Genomic DNA, 17,636 nt, shown 5'->3' on the forward strand with positions numbered 1-17,636 from the left:
ACCGACCTGGTCATGTTTGTCCATCTCCAGTGATGCATTGCTTTAGGACGGTGTTGTGGTGACGAACATAAAAACTGTGAGGAGAAATGCCTCAGACATGTAATTAATAATACAAGTGCAAATGTTCAATTTATACAATTAATAAACGAATAAAAGACAACAATATAGTACATTTAAAAATCCACAAAATGCTATCTACAAAATGATTTTTTTTTAACTTGATCTAGCCCTTAAAATAATTTTGTTTGTAAATTAATATTGAATGAAAACAATTAGCTTGCATGTAGGCATATTTTTAGAATAAGTTCAAATTAGTAATGATAAGTCATGAATTTCAGCTATATATGTGAAAAGGTTACCATCTACTTTTAAAAGGACTGTCAGACATGATTTGTAGAGGAGAGATTTAATATTTCATAAACCATTATTATATTAAATTATAATTCCTGCATATAGCTATACTGGGTTTGCAGTAAGGCCATATCTAACATCTGAATTATGGCAAATGTTCAATGGTAATGTACACTAAACTATCTGCATCTCAAAACCATCGTGAAGAGACAGAGGTGTCTCTCTCTCTCGCACACACACACACACACACACACACACACACACACACACACGCGCGCGCGCGCGAAACACTCACTCACACAGTCGTGCTCTTGTGACTTGGGTGAGTGCGCGTGAAATTACAGTCGCTATCTCGGTCGCGCGCTCTGAGGTAACAGTAGCAGCGCTTCAGTCTGGGAGAATCAGACTTGAGTGAGTCTAGCACACACATCCACTGGAAAGAGCAACAGTCACGGGCTTTACACGGAGAGCCAACACTTCTGAAGGCTACAGGTAAGCACTTTACACATCAGCCGTACAAATGCCGTGCACAATGTGTGCTTGAGCTTGAACTCAGAAACTGTCTGAGGAACACTTAAAGCGTTCATCAGCATTCAGTGGTCCAGGATTTACTGCATGATATGTGAGATATTTTCGTGTTTTGAGGAAGATGCATTGCATTGTGCGATGGATTGCCTTGAGTCTATTGACTACAATTAGCCTAATGAAAGCAAATCTCTGTTATCGCTTATACGAGATTTTTAAGAACGAAAAGAAAACTTATGATCACTCTGTTCTTGATGCTTGAAACTCATTTCAATGCTATTATGCCACCAATATTGTGTTCTAATGAAAAATAATTGTCAAATGTATTCTTATGTCTATTAGGCTACCTTTATGCATTCAGATATGGCTTTAGTAGCCTATCTTATTAGGAAAGTATTACCAGCAACTGCTCATTCTGATTTCGAAGGAATAACACACTCTTAAAAGTGTGTTTTCCAAGCGATGTAAAAAAAAAAAACATTTTAGGTTCCCCAAATAACCTTTCAGGGAATAGTTCTTAAAATAAAATAAAAATGTATTTGTGTGAAGAACATTTTAATCATCTAAAGAACCTTTTGTGCTATGGAACCACAGATGCCATTAAAGAACCCTTATTTTTAAGACTGGTTCTGTCATCATTCACTCACACTCATGCCTATACGGGTACGGTATTCTTCCATTTACGGTGTTACATTAGCCTACTGATTACATGAGTATCCCTGCTCAGCAAACATGGGTCCGACGGCAACCTCGTGTCCCTGGTCAAAAATAGCCAAAGTACGGCATATACCGGAAAAAAATGTAACACGGTATTCTTTCTTCCATTTACGGTGTTACGTTACTGATTACACGTTACACGAATATTCCAGCCCAACATTGGTCCGATGGCATCGTGTCCCTGGCCAAAAATAGTCGCGGTAGGACGGCATAAATCGTAAAAAAATATGTAACACAGAACATTTGCTACAAATGCATTCAGATATGTCCTTTCAAATTTCATTTTGGAACTATTTTTCAACAATGACAGGACGTGTCAGAGGGTCATTAAATGTCTAAATGTTTGCTGGGTGAAAGCAGTAGCCTATCATAATCTTTTTAAATTACACTTTTTGTAGGCTAGTCTTATCTTATTATTTGTTGGGTAAAATGGTCTAAATACAACGGATAGTTCCGGACTGGATGCTTAGGTCCGGATATCGATTGCATCGTTATTTTGTTTGCAATGTTCTTTTACGCAAGGGACTAGGTTGTATTCTAGTGAAGGAATGGTACTTTGACAACTATTAATTAGTAATGACTGGAATGGTAATTTCAGTCACAAATGGTCATACAAATAAAAAATAATACAATACAAATTTTATTAATATTTTTTATTAATTTTGCAAAGCACTTGGGCCTTGCTATATTGTATGGAAGCTTCATGGAATAAAACATAAAAAAGGTAATTGCGACATTTTATCACAATAAATAAAGATAAATGAGATAAATGTTGCAGTCGCCCTTTTTATTTTTCTCGTACCTTAATAGTTAATTATTTCTTTTCACTTGCTAAAATAATCTTTTACTACTTTGATAAAAATAGAAACATGTCTAAGTGAATAGTGACTGAGGGTCTTTGGTGTTCCACAGAAGAAATAAAGCAATATGAGTTTGGAATTACATGAGGGTGATTAAACAATGTCAGAATTTGCATTTTTGGGGTGAAACTCACGTTATAGCTAACATTATGCAGTTTTTATGGACAGATAAGCATATTTAAAATGTCTTATGCTAATGTTTGTCCATTTCTATTGGCAATTTTAAAGCAATGGCTTTTTAACACTTTATTTATTGGTCTATTTTTCCAATTTTAGGCTACATGAAATGTGTAAAATGGGTTTTTGTTTCTTAATATGACTTGTTTTGCAATCCAGCTCTGGATTTTGCTGTTGTATTGTGCTCAACAGTCAATTATTTTAAAGCTAGCGCGCTATTTTACATGTTTAATTCATGTGTTTTGTGATGGTAATGTTTCGTTACGAGAGTTTTGCTATTGATTCAAGCTGACTGCAAGTATCGGTCATTTGCCTAGATTTGAGTAAGATTTTCCATCTCACCAGGAAGGGGGCGAGGTCTGTCGTTGCACCCAGGCATGTTAAATTATTCAGATGCCATCTCTATTTTTCACAGAAACACAGAGCAACGCACACCTTTAATTGGTAGAAAAGTCAGAAATAGTGTTTGTAACCACACTGCATTCAGGAGTTTATTGAGCATGGGGTTTTCTTTTAAAACAACTAGTGCAACCAACCACAATAACACCTGCACTGTTTTTTCGGGGTTTGCCCATCCGAAAATATTTTAATGATCATATGAAGTCTTTGTGCGGCCGCCTACAAAGCCAGTCTTCTACAGTGCTTTGTCTCACTATAAATGGCACCAAGCACACGCACATCCCTTTGATCCCTCACTCAAGTCCCTTTTGTCTTTGCCGCTCACTTTCACCATTGAAAAAGCCTGTATGCAAACAAGGGTCTGGGGAGTGAGCTGTATTTATGCTGGTCACCATCAACATAATAGCGAGCTTGAATAATCAGTCCCATTTGCAACCAACATTAAAGGCAGAGAACATAAACAGCTTAGTTTCTTTATCTGTCTGCCATCCAGCATCTGTGTGGTGCTAATTAATCTGAATGCTGCTTTTAGTTAAAAAGTTTGAGTTATATTTAGGATTATTTTTCATGGCTCTTTGAACTGCTGTGATTTTTGATAGCGGTGCGTGAGATTGTAGCTTGAGGGTCTGTTTTATCAGGTATATAGGTGCCGTTCTTTGGTCCAAACAGTTTATTTCTTCATCGTTTCATTTTCACTGTCCTTTAATCCTTTCTCTTTTGTAGTACTGCTTCTACTTTCTTTCATCTGTTCACCCTCACTTTTTCCACAGGCCCTTTGATTCAGTTGAGCCACCCAGTTCCAAAATGGAATCACGGGTAAACTACAATGATAATGACAGAATAATACCCTCTCTAGTCTCGACCGAGACCTTTGGTTTCTCAGATAAAACACAAATTTGATCTCTAGTAAAGAACTCTCTTATTTCATCTGTCACCTGTGTGGCTTTATAGGTTGGCTGTTTCTCATCACATCAAAGCATAAGAAGTATCATTGTGGTCTCTTGAGAGCCTTATCTCAGATCAGCTAAGCCTGGATACTGGTTTTGTCCATGTAAATGATGAGGTGATAGTATGTGTCATCAGATTAAAAAAGCAGGTTTGTTGAGGGACGGACGGTGCATGTGAAATAGAGTGAACGTGCAGCATCGTATGCATGCACACCTTTTATGCAGTATAATAATACTAATAATCAGGGCCGTTTGAAGAAATTTGGGGGCCCCAAGCAAAATGGACATGGAGGCCCCCCCAATACCCCCCCCCCACCCGCATGCACGCAAAGCCTAAAGGAACCACAGCATAGCCATACAGTTTAAGTTCATCCACACTTTATATAAATAAAAAGGTTTACAGTGCAAATACTGTTGTTGCATATACTGTGCATACAATTTGAAAACATTTGCAAAAAACACCACTTTATCATTAAAAATTTTTTTAAGTAACCATTTTTTAAACATCTATAAACATTACATTTACATAGATAGACGGACCAGATATTCCTAACACTGGGAATACTTAAGGGTTACTAGCTGGTTTGTAAACTATCTATAAACATCTCAAATATCTGGATGGTTATTATTAAGTTGCAACAGATGACTATAATACCTTGTTAAATAGTTAATAAACAGTACCAGTAAAACATGTGGGCAGTACCAGTAAAACATGTAAACAGTACCAGTAAAACATGTGGGTTGTCCTGATACTGTACTTCAAAATGTAACAGTGTAAAAATTGCCACAGAATAAAGTAATTGTTCAAGATCCATTGGTAACTTATAAAAATAATGTCATATTTGCAAACTGTCACTACCGTATATCCCGACACTAGCACATTAAGATAAGCTATGGAAAAAATCATGTTCCTCTGCCTCTTTCTGGTTAAATAATGTTTATAATAATTGTTATTATATAATTGTTTATAGCATGCTATATTAACTATTCCAGGTTATTTATGCATAGCATAAATAATAGTTAGTATAGCATGCTATGCCACTTTCATCAAAACCTATTACAAAGCTATAGCAATGTCATGTCATTCCGTCTGGTCGAAAAAAAAGTTGCACTAAGTGTTCGTTACAAGCAGCATTTGCCGTCAGGCAGGTAACGATAGCTAACATAAACATATTTTTGCTAGCCTACCTGCTGCAAACTTACACCATTTTCGTACAAGACAAGTAACGTTAGAGCTATTTTTTCCAGTGTAATTTATCACATACCACTATCTTGTTTTTTCTTATCCTCCTCTTCCTTTCTCTTTTTTCTTTTTTGGCTTCCTGAAGCATAAAATTCCGCTTCAAAACCGAAGAGATTTTGTATTTTGCCGGCTGCAGAGATCGCGTGGTTGGCTGGCTGCTGTCAGCGACTACTGAGAGGGGGCCTTTTAAGGGGGATCCCGATAACAGTGTCATTGCACTTTACTGCATTGACTATCAATGGGGCGCTCACACAGTTTGTCGTTTCATTTTATTCTTAACCTGTCGTTGTCTTGGGGCCCCAGGCCAGCTCGGGGCCCCAAGCAATTGCTTGGTTTGCCTGTCTTGTCGCGACGGGCCTGCTAATAATACAATATTACAGTATAATAAGTAAAAGTTTACAAGTAAGAATACATCTTGTACAGTGTTGGGGAAGCTACTCTGAAACAGTAGTTTGACAAGCTACAAGCTACTTATTCATGAAAATAGTTAAACTACAGTCAAGCTACCCTTCTGAAAAAGTAGTTAGATACACTACAAGTTAGGCTACTACTAAAATGTAGCTAGCTACATCGAAACTACTTTTATATATATATATATATATATATATATATATATATATATATATATATATATATATATATATATATATATATATATATATATATATATATATTTTTTTTTTTTTACAATTAAACAGATATTTACAAATAACTGAAAAATCGTTAATGAAGAACGTTTTAAGTTAAATGTTTGGGGTTTAAAACAACACAATGCAATACAATTATGATAAGAGTAAAGTTTTATTTTGTAAACTATCCAAATATACAATACTCTATATCTCAAACTGACTGTCAAAGTGCAAAATCGCTACAAATGTCATGTCCCATCAATGGAAGAACAAAATATAAGCAACTTTGATACGCAGGAGTAGACAAAAATGCATGCAATTGTATTGTACATCCTTTACATAATAGCCTTTTTAAATTGATTAGCCTGCTATATAGTTCTAAAATAACTTTATGAATCGGCGAGAATTAACCCTAAATAACGACTTATATAGTGATGACGATTTCAAAACACGGCCTCATGAAGCTTCGAAGCGTTATGAATCAGTGAGCCGAATCATGATTCGGATCGCGTGTCAAACCGCCAAACTGCTGAAATTTGGCGATTCAAACTGCTCATTCGACTCACTGATTCATAACGCGTTTTTTGCGCACAAAAACTATTGTCGCCGATTCATAAAGTTATTTTAGAACCACTGTAGTGAGATGGACTTTGTAACGACGTCTTTAGTACCTTTTAAGGGTCTTGAGAGTGTACAGTACCATTGAGCCAATTGGAGGCCTTTCAGAGCCATCAGATTTCAACTAAAATATCTTAATTTCTGTTCCGAAGATGAACGGAGGTCTTACGGGTGTCGAACAACATGAGGGTAAGTAATTAATGACAGAATTTTCATTTTTGGGTGAACTAACCCTTTAAGACAGCGTTTTAATCTTTTGTTTGTATAAATCAAGTATAACCTTTACTAGTCGAGTCGTGTGAAGTTATCAACCCACTCCTGTACGTCTTTTAGGGCGTTTTCACACCTGAAAGTCCGCACCAAGGTCCGAACCGAAGTTCATGTTTTGATACTTTTTATACATTCGGTTAGTTTTGGTTTGGTTTCACATTGCAATCATGCGAGCGCACTAAAGAACTTTACATGACACACTTACGTCCACTCGTCATCATCTATGTGGGCTGCATCTGGACATTGATTGGTTTGTAAACGGACGTGCGTCTGACGTCAGCGTCTTTGACAAGAATGAATGAACGGACGGACGCATATCACCGCCACTATTGAACAGTGCGCATTGCTTGACTATTTTTTATTCGTTACGTTTAAAAGTGGACATTTCAAGCTTTATATTCACATATTTCTCATGTTTGTGAGGCAAGCCTGCTGAGTTTTGGTTTATTTGAGACCCGCTCCAGTTCATGTGCAAAGCATGTGATCGCTCCCGCGATTATTGTCTGCTATAGACTATTTGCTTCTTATTTATTAAATCCAGGCAATTATCTGATTAAACGTTGATTAAAATCAAGATACAATTTATACAAAACGAAATTCACATTAAAGAAATGCTTTCTAAGCAAAATCATACAAAATTTAGTTCAAAATTATTTCTGACTTTCTGTCTTCTGACATATTGCGCATCTTTTCACTTTTCATAATCAATGTAGCCTAGATTGAATTTAAAATAACGTTATAATATTTAAACATAAACAGGAACTTCCTGTAAATGGTCTGAAAGTCTGAACCATACAGAAAATGCTTTCAGACTAGAAACGAACCGAACCTTTGTTCAGTTTGATCTGGACCGAGACTACCTCTTTTCTCAGGACCAAATTTCGTCTGTTTGGTCCGAACCGTGGTACGGTGGAGGTTTCACACCTGCAGTTTTGATTCGGACCAAACTGAAAGTCCGAAAATCCGGACCAAACAAGGTAGGTGTGAAAACGCCCTTAATCATCAGACGATCTCTTCTCTGCGAACCGTAAAGCCGCAAGATGCGCGATGAAACAACAGATGGCGGTAACGCGCGGTTTTAGTATGTGATAACATAAGAAGCAAACACTGTGCTGCTTCAATGCATTGCAGGCTCGTCAAAACACAAAACGGAATGTAGCTTTTGGTCGCGCTACACAACTTGCTGGAAAAAGTAGTTAGCTACTGGAAAACCTACATTGTTTTAAAAGCAACTGAGCTACTAGTTAAGTTAGTAGCTTAGCTTTGTAGTTAACTACTCCCCAACACTGATTTTGTAAACTAAACCACTGTAGCTAATAAAACCCCATTCTTTATCAAACGAATACCATGTGCTGATGATGCTAATGCACGATTCCATGAGTCCTTGTTAGTCACCCAGCCTTGGTCATTCACACTGGATGGTGTGCATATGTGCCATGCGGAGGGCGTAGGACCACCAGCTGCTCCACATTGCATTGCATCAGACCATCAGATCATGTGGCAGACTGTACTCATGTGTAAATATGACCAGTCTGTCACAAGCTGTATCTCAGGAGCAGAGTACTGTCATAACATTGCTCAATAAACAAGGGGCCCTATTTTAACAATCTAAGCGCACGGCACAGGTGCACTTAATTTAACGACAAAAAAACACTTGCCGCGTCAGGCGCATGGTCCAAAAGGGTTGCACGCAGTCTCTTAATGAGTCATGGGTGTGTTTTGGGCGTAATGTGCAATAAACCAATCAGTCTCATCTCCCATTCCCTTTAAAAGCCAGTTGCGCTTGCACCATGGCGGAATTTGCGAGCGGAAAGACTGAACGCTTCTCCAGATAGGAATCCATTTATTTTTTAATATTTAAAAAGGTTTGAGCGCTGCTGCACGTAGGGTTGCTACCCGTCCCGTGAAATACGTATTTGTCCCGTATTTTACATAGGTCCACACATAGTTCAATAAACACAAAGATTTTGCAGTGTGGAGAATACTAATAGCAAATATAAAGAAATCATAAGTAGTACATAAGTAGTACTGATGCTCATTTGCGCGTGATTCGAGTCTCGAGAACATGCCCTGTAAACTTGTGTGGTTTTTTAAAAACATGTCGAGCTTGCGTCCACCGTTTGAATGCAAGAGGATCTCCAGATATAGGGCTGAATATAAAACAGGTATCAATGGGTCTGTCCAGTAACACATGGTGAACCTCAGGCGAACTTGCAGAGAAGCATTTCAGTTGCTCAGGCTGTCTGACTTAAAGCAGCAGCGGTGACAGACACATCCGTGCTTCTAAAGGTATAGGCCTCTTGTTTTTTTTTAATGGATAATATATTGATGTAATATTCCATACATTATCAGAGCTTTGCAGACAGAATTATTATATTTTTTAGACATTAGACAGGTTAAATAATTAGATTATAGCCTAATTAATATTATTATTAATTTATCATTTAGCTAGGCTATATTAATCATAATAAATAATCCTGTCATTTAAAGTTTATGACATTTAAAAAAATGTTTTAGATAAAAATGGGACAAATAATTACACAATAATATAGTAATAATTTAACTAAATTAATAAAAAAATAAAATAAATTCAGAATGGTCTAAAAAGAGATTACTGGTTCAGAATGACTGCTCACCCAAAGGACAGTTCACCCAAAAATGTAAATTCTGTCATCATTTACTCACCCTCAAGTGAACCCTGATTGGGTGTCCCTTATTTTGCCACATTGAAGGTGGCAACCCTAGCTGCACCTGTTTGTAATAAGCAGAGAGTATGCACGTTGTGCCTAAAGGTGCATATTAATAACGCGCCCTTTAACACAAAGCGTATAAAAACGGTAGCAAAAGTCGTTCAAATGATGATGTTTTGCAGTCCCAGTCTTCTCTGGCGGTATAGTTTTGTATGGGGAACAGAGCAGAATATAAGTTATTAATCCATGAAAATGTTCATCTGGTTTCAAATTCACTCCGTGAAGGCGTGCATTTCCCAATTTCAAATGTACATCGACTGTAACAGCCAATGAGCGTTTGATATCACTGCCGTAAAACATGTTGTAACGCTTGAGGGCGCAGTTTTTGAATTTTAATTCATTATAATGAGCGTTGGATTTGACGTTTACAGTCACTGCTGAGAATGGAGATGAAGATCGCTGGATAAAGGGCTGAATTTGGATCTGTCCCTTGCAAACGCATGGATTGTAACGAATTGGATTGCAGCATGCGAATAAAATTGATGTCTTTTGTGAATTTATGTTTTGTTTTGGTGCATTTTATGGACCTATTGTCAGTCCCTGTATAAAAGAGAAAACGCCTTTTGTGTCTCACGGCAAATATACTAAATATTACAAAATGGTTAAATGATTAAAAACATTTTTTAAGTGGTCTTGTTTATTAACATGTAATCCTTCAAAACAAGTTTGCAGCAGAAGTCACAAACAGAGCGAAATGTTATTATTTCTTATTATGTAGATGATTAAACTGCATTTAATAAATGCGACAATTGAATAAAATAGTCTAAATGAATGCCAAGATTTTAATATTCAAATAAATAGGAATATATACAAATTTGTACGTTGGTAAAGTTGTTCATACGTAAATAATTAAAGTTTTAGTGCTGTCAATATGCCATTATTATATGTTTCAGTGTGTGAAAACGTAAGTAAATGTACGTGTGGTAGAACTACACTTTGCGTAAAAATACACACATACACTCCAAAAAAAAAAGGTTCTATATGGCACCAAAAATGGTTCTTCGGCGTAATCATAGAAGAACCACTTTTGGTGCTATATAGCACCATATCTTAACATGTTCTGTATATGGTAGCGGTGCTATATAGCACCTTAGTTTGAGGTGCTATATAGCACCTTAGTCAAAGAACCGGTGAAGAACCTCTGAAGAACCACTGAAGCACCAAAATTGGTTCCCATATGATTAAGAGCCAAGAACCATTTTTGGTGCCATATAGAACTTTTTTTTAGAGTGTATTCTCATGAGAATCATGTTGAAATTAATAGAGTGAATGATTCAATGACTTAAAAGGCAGGCAGTTATTTTATTCCGGATTGAATCAGTGTTTTTGAATGAATCATTTAAGTGAATTATAAATTACTTACTCATAAATAGTCACTTGTTGCCATCCACTTGTGTAAAAATGTGGCCTGCAGAAAAAGTCAATTAACATTCCCCACCACAGTCTGTCTGTAACCAGTGGTGCTATTCTTAAAAATGTAATATAAATATAAGACTTAAACTAAAATAAAAACTGAATATATACAAATAATTCAGAATATTAATAAATAATATAATAGTATTTAAAAATAAGTTAACACTGAATGCTCAATCAGATACACAGATTTGAACGTGTTTAATTTTATATACTGTAAAAATGTTTTGTTATGGCTCGTTTCCACTGAGCGGTACGATACAGTACAGTACGATTCGGGACGGTAAACCCTGATCCGGCTTGTGCAATGTAGCGATCAACGTCATTCTCATGCAAAGAAGAAAACGACACAGTAAACAACAATGGAGGACATAAAGCAGATCTTGTTCTTGCTTCTTGGCATGTGAATGTTTGTCACACGACAAAAAAACATTGTGTTGCAATGGTATTGTATTCCAACTGTATATTAAAAAATGGCGCCTCTTGTCTTGTCATTCCCCTTGTAGCACGCGCAAGTGGCGATTCTCTGTCAACCAATCAATGCAGTGAGTCTAGCTCCACCTTTTAGGTACCAGACTACTCAGGGGCTTCTTCATTAGGGCGATAGGGCCACGCACCACCAAAGTGCGAAAAGGACAGATTTTTCAATCACATTCAACCACAGAGTAACGCTAGCTGTCACTATTCTAGACTGTTCTGCCTCTGAGTATATAGTAGCCTGGTCCTAGACTATCGTACATTTAATTTGTACAGAGAGTCTGGCTACTCTCCATTGACAAGTGTTAACTTCCTTGAAGGCGGGTACTCTGTTGAAGTTTAAAACTATTGGATCTGCGATAACAATCGCTAACGTTTGGTCGTGACGTATGTCATCTCAAAGTAGCGCACAACATCAAGGTCATCGTTCTCAGCCACTCCCTCTGTTCGCTGATTGGACCGGTTAAAATTTGACTACCAGAAAACCAGAGAATATACCGCAATCCCAGACGGAGTACTGAAGGAAAATGAAAATTGAGTGGAAGTATGTAGGAGGGCGATATTATTGTAGGATATTAATAAATCTATTAATAATCTTTAAAGGGTTAGTTCACCCAAAAAATGTTGGGCAGGATATGAAATATTTTTTTTTTAGTTAAATACGTATTTCTTTGAATTCAAATAGAAAAATGTACATCGCCATTCAGTCCAAAAATATAGAGACATGATTTTCTGGATATATAGCTCAGCATTACCATATGGCATGTTTAAATGCTGAATATCCCATGTTTTAGCTAAGCAGTGATGATACATTATTATATCACTTGTTAAATGGTTATTTGAAAATTAGTACATTACTAATTGGGTTTTTTGCCGCCCCGCAAAACTTTTTTAGCACCAGCCGCCACTGGGACTACTGCGCTAGGTACCCCAACGGAAGGGTCCCAAAAAAGAGATACGGTTCGGTTCGGGATTTTGGTACCATTCACAACTTCTGACAATCGAAACAATCAAGATAATTGTGTACCGTACTGTATAGTACTGTACCGCTCAGTGGAAACGAGCCGTAAAAAGATACTTTATGTGGTCACATCTTCATTAACATGAATTTACTGAAGTCAAATATTATTTAATATGTCTGAACCAACCTGACTACTTTACGTTACATTAAACAAAAGTCCTTTTATACACAGTATAACTGCCAATAGACTATTTTACTGAGTAATGCTGCGTCCCAATTCGCATACTATCCATACTAAATAGTATTCGAAAAAATAATTAGTATGTCCCAAATCGTAGTATGTTGAAAACAGTATTCCAAAGATTACAGGATGGTCTACTATTTCTGGTCAGAATTCGAAGTGCAGATCGATGCGCACTCTAACGGCTGATATTGCCTACAACCCATTGCGAGATGGACGAGGATTCGATTAGAACTACAAAAAATATAAAAATTGTTAAAAAACTACAAACATGACGGTTATGCGAGTACCACAATTAAGTAGAGAGGGTTATATAAAGGGGTCTGAGTGAGCAATTATCAGTATTTAACCTGACGAAAAGATATTTATTCAATATTATCCACATTATATTTCACCTGAGGCAGCTTTGTGAACTTTTGTAATGATACGTTTGGCCATTAACTTTTAAATGCATCATTATATTTAAACTGCAAACACACAAGGCGAGTCTCTGCATTAAAGCCATGAATGGCAGATCAACGTGCGACTACATTTATCTCCGATACGGTAGGAAAATAAATTGAAAGTGGAGTATTTGAACTGTGACTGTGATTGACAGGGCAGTTTAAATGGTGACGGGATGCACGTAACTAAGCGACAGAGTCCGTTATAGATGACGAAGTATGTCCCAAAGCTTGCATACTCTTCTGCTACACACTCAAAAGTATGTACTTTTTCTTTACAAAAAGAGTACATACTCTTAGGTCGTAGTATAAGTAGGCGAATTGGGATGCAGCATAAGTTTTAAAAAACTCCAACCCCGATCAAACACACCTGAGCAAGATAATCAAGGTATTGAGGATCACTAGAAAATCACAAGTAGGTGAGTTTGATCAGGGTTGGATCTAAACTCTGCAGGACAGTGGCCCTCCAGGAAATCTGTTCATCTGAGATTTTAATATTGGAAAACCAAAATGTATTAATACTTCTCACAATTGGATGTTCAGCACAATTAAATTGTTTTTTCCTAGATGAGCCTTGCATTTAGAATGAATGAGAGAACAGCCGTGATATTATTGCTACCCACTGAATGTATCCTTGCTCTTGATTTTAGCTGATGAGTGTGAAAGTAATTTCCTTCAAAAATGGTGGGAGAGCTCATTTGAATAACAAACTATGTACAGACTTTCTCTGCATAAAATCAAGGTAGGTGTGCATGGATTGGCTGGATGGTTTTGGCAGGATCTTTTCATAGATGTGAAAATAGCCCAGCTGTGGTTATTGCAGGTGGCTCATCTGAATCAGTCTCTCCCTCATTCACAGGCAAATGAGTGGACCGGGCGACGCTGTGACTATGAGATTCTAAATGTATTTCCTGCTGATTTGTTGTAGGTTTAAGTGTCACACTGGGCAGTATGACAGAGGTGATGAACAGCTGTGACTCTGCGGTGGGAGACTACAATGTGAGCGGCGCATCTGAGGAACAGAACATCTCTTTTCAGGTGGGCTTGCACTCCTCTGGATCAACTGGCTAGATGCTTGCTTGAGATTCATATAAATGATTTTATTCAAGCCAGAAGAACAAGGCTAATACATAAACAATTTATGCAATATGCAATTTGCGATAGTGACTGTACATTAAATTGTTATTTGCACAAAAAAAAGAAAGAATAAAGAAATGCATGGACATGAAATATTGATTTGATCAGTGTTGGGGGTGACACATTACAAGTAATGCAAGTTACTTTTTTAGTAATGAAAGTATATATATATATTTTTTTTTTTCATTTATTGACTGAAACCTCTCATCCCCATGTTGAGAGAAATCGGGTACAGGAGTGTTGTGTGCACTGTGTAAACATGATGTTGTTCTAGTCATGGTTCCTAAACTGGGGTACGTGAGGTTAATTTAATCTGCAATTCATGTTACTTTTTGTGAATTTGTTAGCCAACATAATCAGTGTAATATGTCTCCCTCTATTTTCAGTTCAGCAGACACTACACAAAGTGCAAATAGCAATAGATGCAATAACTTTTGCAAACAAGGCATTTTAGTGTGCTCATACAGCTCTTAAACCTCTGATTCGTTGTTCTTAGCTTTGCTTAGTGATGTTTTTGTTTTTTAGCTTTAACTGGGGACTCCTCTAAGTTTATGATCACCATAAATATAATACTTAAGTCTTCCGTTGTGATTATAGATGGCGTCAGTGAGAGATTATGTTGCCGTAGACAACAATAAAATATACAGTAAAAGCCTGGTTACACCACGAACGATAACTAAAACAATAATTTTATTAAAGGGAGGTCACACAACACTTTGTTGACTTCCATTTGTACATATGCAAATGAAAAATAGGCTCATGCAAAATTTGGTGCTGTGAAGATGCGTGACCAATAGAAGAATGATACATCATGGCGTGACCTTTTAGCTGAAGGAATGCATAGGCTGTGTCCGAAATCATGCATTCATGCATGCAATCATGAATGTGTAGTGTGAATATAAATCGGACATACTATATTCATCATATTGTCAAGTGATTTTTGACACCGGTTGTGTAGCTTCACTGCCATTCACAACTTCTCTAATGTGGCATCATGGGATAGTAAAGTGTCCATTTGATGCTCACTTCAGAATCCCGCCAGAAATAGTAGATCATCTGGCAACATTCATATGGCAACCATCAGAGGTGGAAAGAGTAACAAAATATTCTACTCAAGTAAAAGTACTATTACTTCAATGAAATTTTACTTAAGTAGAAGTAAAAGTACTTGTCTAAAAATGTACACACAACACACAAACACACAAGAGTGGTCAGGTGTGCATTTGCACTTTAATATTCAAAGTCTTAAGTAACGGGACAAACTGCCCTACAGAGCGCTTCACTTTTCCCACATTTTGTTATGTTACAGCCTTATTCCAAAATGGATTAAATTCATTATTTTCCTCAAAATTCTACAAACAATACCCCATAATGACAACATGAAAGAAGTTTGTTTGAAATCTTTGGGGGAAAAAAGAGACAGCCTTTGCTCAATACTTTGTTGAAGCACCTCTGGCACCAATTACAGCCTCAAGTCTTTTTGAGTATGATGCTACAAGCTTGGCACACCTATTTTTGGGCAGTTTCTCCCATTCGTTTGCAGACGAATTTTCAGACATTCACAGAGTTGTCCCGTAGCCACTCCTTTGTTATCTTGGCTGTGTGCTTAGGGTCGTTGTCCTGTTGGAAGATCTGAGTCTGAGGTCCACAGCACTCTGGAGCAGGTTTTCATCAAGGATGTCTCTGTATATTGCTGCATTCATCTTTCCCTCGATCCTGACTAGTCTCTCAGTTCCTGCTGCTTAAAAACATCCCCACACGGTATTGGCCAGGTGTTGAGCAGTGCCTGGTTTCCTCCAGACATTATGCCATTCAGGCCAAAGAGTTCAATCTTTGTTTCATCAGACCAGAGAATTTTGTTTCCAATTGGGTGACTATCGGGTTCTTGGTCACCTCCCTGACTAAGGCCCTTGGCTGGTGATCCTTGTGCTCGGTGGTGCTCAATCCTCGTGAAAGTGGGTGTCCAAACGTGCTCCAGTGAAGTGGGCTGTCGGTCACTCGCTGCTTTCTGGGGGAGAACAACAAAGAGAGGTTAGTCCAGCAGTGCATTCAGCTCGAGACCAGAGTCTGTCTGTCTGCTCATCCGTAGCCGCTTATATGTCTCTGAGCTGATGAGGTGCAGCTGTGACCGATCAGCCAATGGTGATGATGTGCAGGTGTGTTGTTGCCAGGGCGACGCTGATTCCTCTGGGTGGACTCGTCACATTCCCCCCCCCTAAGCGTCGTTCTGGTCCTGCGAACATATGGAGACAGTAGGGGTGAAACAAAGGGAGGGTGGGGAATGACCCCTGACAGACCTGCATAAGCTGTCCATATCCTTGAGAGGCCGTCGGCGTTCGCGTTGGCGGCCCCGGCCCGATGACGTACCTCAAAGTGGAAGTCCTGGAGCGCTAGGAACCAGCGAATCACCCTGGCGTTGGTGTCCTTGGCGCGGGCCATCCACTGCAGGGGCGCATGGTCGGTGACCAGGGTGAACTTGCGGCCTAGCAGATAGTACCTCAGCTCCAGGACTGCCCACTTGATGGCCAGGGCCTCCCTCTCGACGGCGGCGTACCTCGTCTCAGCCGGGGACAGCTTCCTGCTGATGTAAACGATCGGATGCTCCTCGCCTTCCTGGATTTGGGACAGGACGGCTCCCAGTCCTGTGTCGGAAGCATCCGTCTGCAGCAGGAAGGGGCAACCGAAGTCTGGAGCGCGGAGTACCGGTGACGACGTCAGGGCTGTCTTGACCCGGGCGAAAGCCTCCTCGAGGGCTGGGGTCCAGCAGACTTTCTCCGGCTGCCCCTTCCTGGTCAGGTCTGTCAGGGGGGCGGCTAGAGAGGAGAAGTTGGGGATAAAACATCGGTAATACCCTGCCAACCCCAAAAAGGCCCGTACCTGGGTCTTCGTCTGAGGTCTTGGGGCGGAGTGGATGGCCTCGACTTTCTTCTCCTGGGGCTGGATGAGGCCCCTTCCGACTCGGAAACCCAGGTACTTGGCCTCGGAGAGGGCTAGGTGACACTTGCGGGGGTTGGCAGTGAGTCCAGCCCGCCGGAGCTCCGAAAGCACCCTCCGCAGACGTTCCAGGTGGTCTCCCCATGCCTCGGAGTGGATGACGACATCATCTATGTAGGCCGCTGCGTACGCCTGGTGGGGCCGTAGGATGATGTCCATCATTCTCTGGAAGGTCGCGGGGGCCCCGTGCAGGCCGAAGGGAAGGGTCCGGTACTGCCAGTGGCCACTGGGGGTCGAGAAAGCAGTCTTGGGTTTAGCGGATTCAGAGAGTGGTACCTGCCAATATCCTTTGGTGAGGTCCAAGGTGCTGATGTACCGGGCCCTTCCCAACCAATCCAGCAGTTCGTCGACCCGAGGCATGGGGTACCCGTCGAATTCGGAGACTTCGTTCAGGCGTCGGAAGTCGTTGCAGAAGTGGAGGGTGCCATCCGGCTTTGGGACCATCACAATGGGGCTGGACCACGGGCTCCGGGATGGTTCGATT

At 39.2% G+C, this 17,636-nt stretch overlaps 1 protein-coding gene across 2 annotated transcripts in view; it reads left to right on the forward strand.

Moving 5' to 3' along the window:
- The first annotated feature begins 735 nt into the window (after positions 1-735).
- Positions 736-17,636, forward strand: part of LOC307135171 (protein LBH) — a 41,071-nt gene continuing 24,170 nt past the window's right edge. For both annotated transcript variants that reach the window (XR_013817640.1, XM_079831373.1), the window contains exons 1-2: positions 736-843; positions 13,950-14,059. Coding sequence is in view for 1 of the 2 variants with exons in the window: in XM_079831373.1 (XP_079687499.1) it covers positions 13,973-14,059 (87 nt within the window). In the remaining variant the exon portion in view is untranslated. The remainder of the gene's footprint in view (positions 844-13,949; positions 14,060-17,636) is intronic.

Source organism: Gobio gobio (genome assembly GCF_949357685.1).
Source record: "Gobio gobio genome assembly, chromosome: 12".
Classification (NCBI taxonomy): Eukaryota; Metazoa; Chordata; class Actinopteri; order Cypriniformes; family Gobionidae; genus Gobio; species Gobio gobio.